General features: G+C 48.3%; 1 protein-coding gene across 1 annotated transcript; it reads right to left on the reverse strand.

The window, feature by feature from the left end:
* Window positions 1-458: 458 nt before the first annotated feature.
* Window positions 459-2,661, reverse strand: SLPI (secretory leukocyte peptidase inhibitor). Its single transcript, XM_063079145.1, has 4 exons — window positions 2,574-2,661; window positions 1,650-1,816; window positions 1,073-1,214; window positions 459-488 (listed from the first exon to the last, which is right to left on the reverse strand). Exons 1-4 carry the CDS (start codon window positions 2,659-2,661, stop codon window positions 484-486), a joined length of 402 nt encoding a protein of 133 aa, XP_062935215.1. The 3' UTR covers window positions 459-483.
* Window positions 2,662-3,407: the final 746 nt, after the last annotated feature.

Raw genomic sequence — 3,407 nt, forward strand, 5'->3', positions numbered from 1 at the left:
ATTACACGCTCATTGAATCTTCCAGTGCTCCAAATACTGTGAGAAAGTGATTTTTATTACCACTTTGCAGATAAAGAAATCGAAATTTACAAAACAAAATCACTTGTCCAAAATGACACAGCCAGTAATTTAAACTCAGATGGAAATTTGCCTGTCAAACCCCTAAACTTCTTCCTTCCACTTAATATCTCTAGGAGGGAGGCCTCATAATCCAAACCGTCCCTCATCATTTGCCACTGCACTCATACCCCCAATAAATCACAGAAGCAGGATTCACAGAGAGAAGTATGCTCATTTATTTATTCATCGATCAGGTGGCATTTCCTGAATGCCTACTGTGTGCCAAGCCCTTCCCCAAAGGACGTATTGGTGGTGGAACCAAACCCTCACCATAGAGAGTCCAATGATCCAAGCCTGGGAGCAGAAAGGGAATTCCCAGACCACACAGAGTAGGAATCCGGAGCCTTTTCCAAATGGCCGCAATCAGTCTGTGATAGAAAATCAGACAAAAGCTTCAGCAGAGAAACCAGACAAACCCTTCCCGCATTCTTGCCCCCAAGAAACCCTCTGAGATAGACAAAACGGCAAGGTGGTGGCATCGTTGAAAGAGTATTGGTATCAGGAGACTGTAAAGTTATGTTTCCTGTAAAACTCTAAACTCAGAGCTTTGAACTAAATTATCCTCAAGTTCCACTGATCCTTTGGGCTTTGACCCTAGACAACATGATGGAAGTAACCTAAATAATAAATATTTCGTGCACACAATGCTTTACAAAGCAATTTCAATTTCATTATGCTCACCGTACAGATAAAGGAAACCAAGACTCAGAAAGTCCCTTGCTCAAGGCCCTCACCCAGAGGCTGGAACAGAATCAAAGCCACAAGTGATTCTATGGAAATCCTTGCCATGAGACCTGGGGAACAGTGCTCTTGAAGGGCAGTGGGGTCAGGCTGAGGCTCTGCTTGGAGTAGGGGTCAGGAGTCCCCCTGCCCATATGCCTGAACCTAGAGAGGGTTGAGGCCGAGAAGGGAGGGATAGAGGGAAGTCGATCTGTGCCAGCTCTCTCCTTACCTTCCACAGGAGAAACGCAGACTTTCCCACACATGCCTCTGCAGCACTTGAAGTTACCCTTGCATTCGCCATCCATCTCACAGAAATTGGGAGGGTTAAGCATCATACATTGGCCATAAACAACCGGACACTTCCCAGGCTTCTTCACTGATGAGAGCAGGGCCACAGGTCAGAGGTCTTGTACTTTAGACACCATCCCACTGCTTCTGGAACTGAGCCCTTGCTGCAGCCTGAATAGGGAGAATCATCTCCTCCCCCACCACCACCAATACCACCTTGTCCCTCAGGCAACCCCTGAAGGTAGCTCCCCTCTAATATGAGGCTTCCACTCAGCACAGGTGACCAGCTATCCAGTGCCAACTGCCTGCCTATCTGAATGCCCAGATGACTACCTGGAAGACTGACCTCCTGACAGTCTGGCTGCTTCACCACCAGGTGGCTAACTTCCTGCCTGGGGCAGTGTGACTGACTGACAAATTGGGCTCAACAACTCCTGGAAAAGAGGATCCCATTGCCCATCCCATCCTCCTAGGTGCTGTGTACTCAGGCTCACTCCCCTTCACTCAGCTACCCCCACCTGCTCACCTTGGTTTGGGATGTAAACGGGATCCAGGCATTTGATGCCGCAACTATCAGGGCAACATCTCTGCTTTCCTGGACACGTCCAGTCACTGTGGCACTCGGGTTCCTCATATCTAAGGCACTGGGCATGTTTTCTAGGAGGGCAAGCTCCAGCTTTCAAAGCTTGTAAAGAGAAGGTCAAGAGGTCAGGAGGGGGCTGGATGATGAGTAGCCATCGTGACTCCAAAGGGAAATGCCTGTTTGACCTCCAGGAAGAGTGACAGGCTTGATTAAACCAGATACCTGGCCAAGAGAAGTCACAGGCCCAGAAGAAAAACAGAGGGCTCCCAGGCAGAGTCTTCCACCCCGTGGAAAAACAAGGAAAAGTGAGGAGAGATGTGGATCAAGAGAAATGAACAAAGATAAGTGGAACCAACATGAGAAATGTTGAGAGCTAAAGGCACAGGCATAAGCACAGAGAATAAATGGCAGAAACAGAGAAAGACAAGGGAGAACAAGAGAAAGCCAGAGATTGATGATTGGAGGCTCGTGAACAGGGTAAAGAGTAAAGATGAAAGCAGAGAATTAGGGGTGTGGTGCAGGAGGTCACAGGGAGTGAGATCCACGCTGATGGGATGGCTGAGCAAAAGGAGAATCCCCGTCAGGGTTTGAACCTTGTACCAGCCAGCCACATAAATAAATAAACAGAGAACCAACCAACCAACCAAATAAATAAATAAATAGAAGTATTTCCAGGTGTTCAGAAGCCCTCACAGAGACCTCAGAGATCTCAGAGCCCTGTTGGACATGTGTTCCAGGCTCAGGAAGTTCTCCTGAAACTATGCTGAAAGATCAGAACCTGGAGAAGAGAACCCTCACCACCAGGAGCCCCCACCTATGACCCTGCTGCCAAGATTGGACCAGAGCGACTCCAACTCACCATTTCCAGAACCTTCCACATCCCAAGGGGTCAGGGTTCCCAAGGCAAGAAGCACCACAAATGGGAAGAAGAAGCCACTGGACTTCATGGTGAAGGTGGAGTGGCTCGGATGGCCAGTGCCAAACCTCATTATTTATACCATCACAACTGGGTGTGTCCTCGTCAGAATTTTTTGGCCCCTCCCAGCTGCTATTGTCTAGGCAGCAAGCTTAGCCAGAGACCAGAAATCCTGATACCGTGGTGACAGTGGCTGTTTCCTGTTCCTGGCAAGACCGAGGTCAACAGAGTAACTGCTAGGGAAGAAAGAGAAGAAGTTGGTCTGGAAAGGGTCACCAGGCTAAGGAGGCCATCCAGGTGTCCATCGGAGCCCTGAACCTCGTGGGGGTCCAGGCCCATTAGCCTTGTAGGTGGGGAGGGGAGGAAGAGGTCAATTGCTAAGATGCTACCTCGACCTGGAGCTGAAACTGGAGACATAGCCTCTCAGCTGAGACTTAGTGCAGTACATGCCTAATTCTTACATTCCTGGACTCTCGGGGATTGTGCAACTCTCTACTGATTTCTCAATGCAATTTCCTTCTCAGAAGTTCAGATGACATATCACCGAACAACAGATATTTATTTCCCCCAAATATTTGCACCTTTATATCCCCAGTGCCTATTCAAGGCCTGATACATGAAAAGTACTCACTAAACAAATGAAAGATGTAGAAACAGGAGCTCTGCCCTCAGCACATCTCTTTGGAGCTCAGTTTTCTCAGCTGTGAAATGGGGTGATACTAATAAGTCAGCCCTTCTTAGAGAGTTGTGGGATGAAGGCATGAAGAACTCTGAAAA

The sequence above is a fragment of the Cynocephalus volans genome, chromosome 1 (genome assembly GCF_027409185.1).
Source record: "Cynocephalus volans isolate mCynVol1 chromosome 1, mCynVol1.pri, whole genome shotgun sequence".
NCBI lineage: Eukaryota > Metazoa > Chordata > Mammalia > Dermoptera > Cynocephalidae > Cynocephalus > Cynocephalus volans.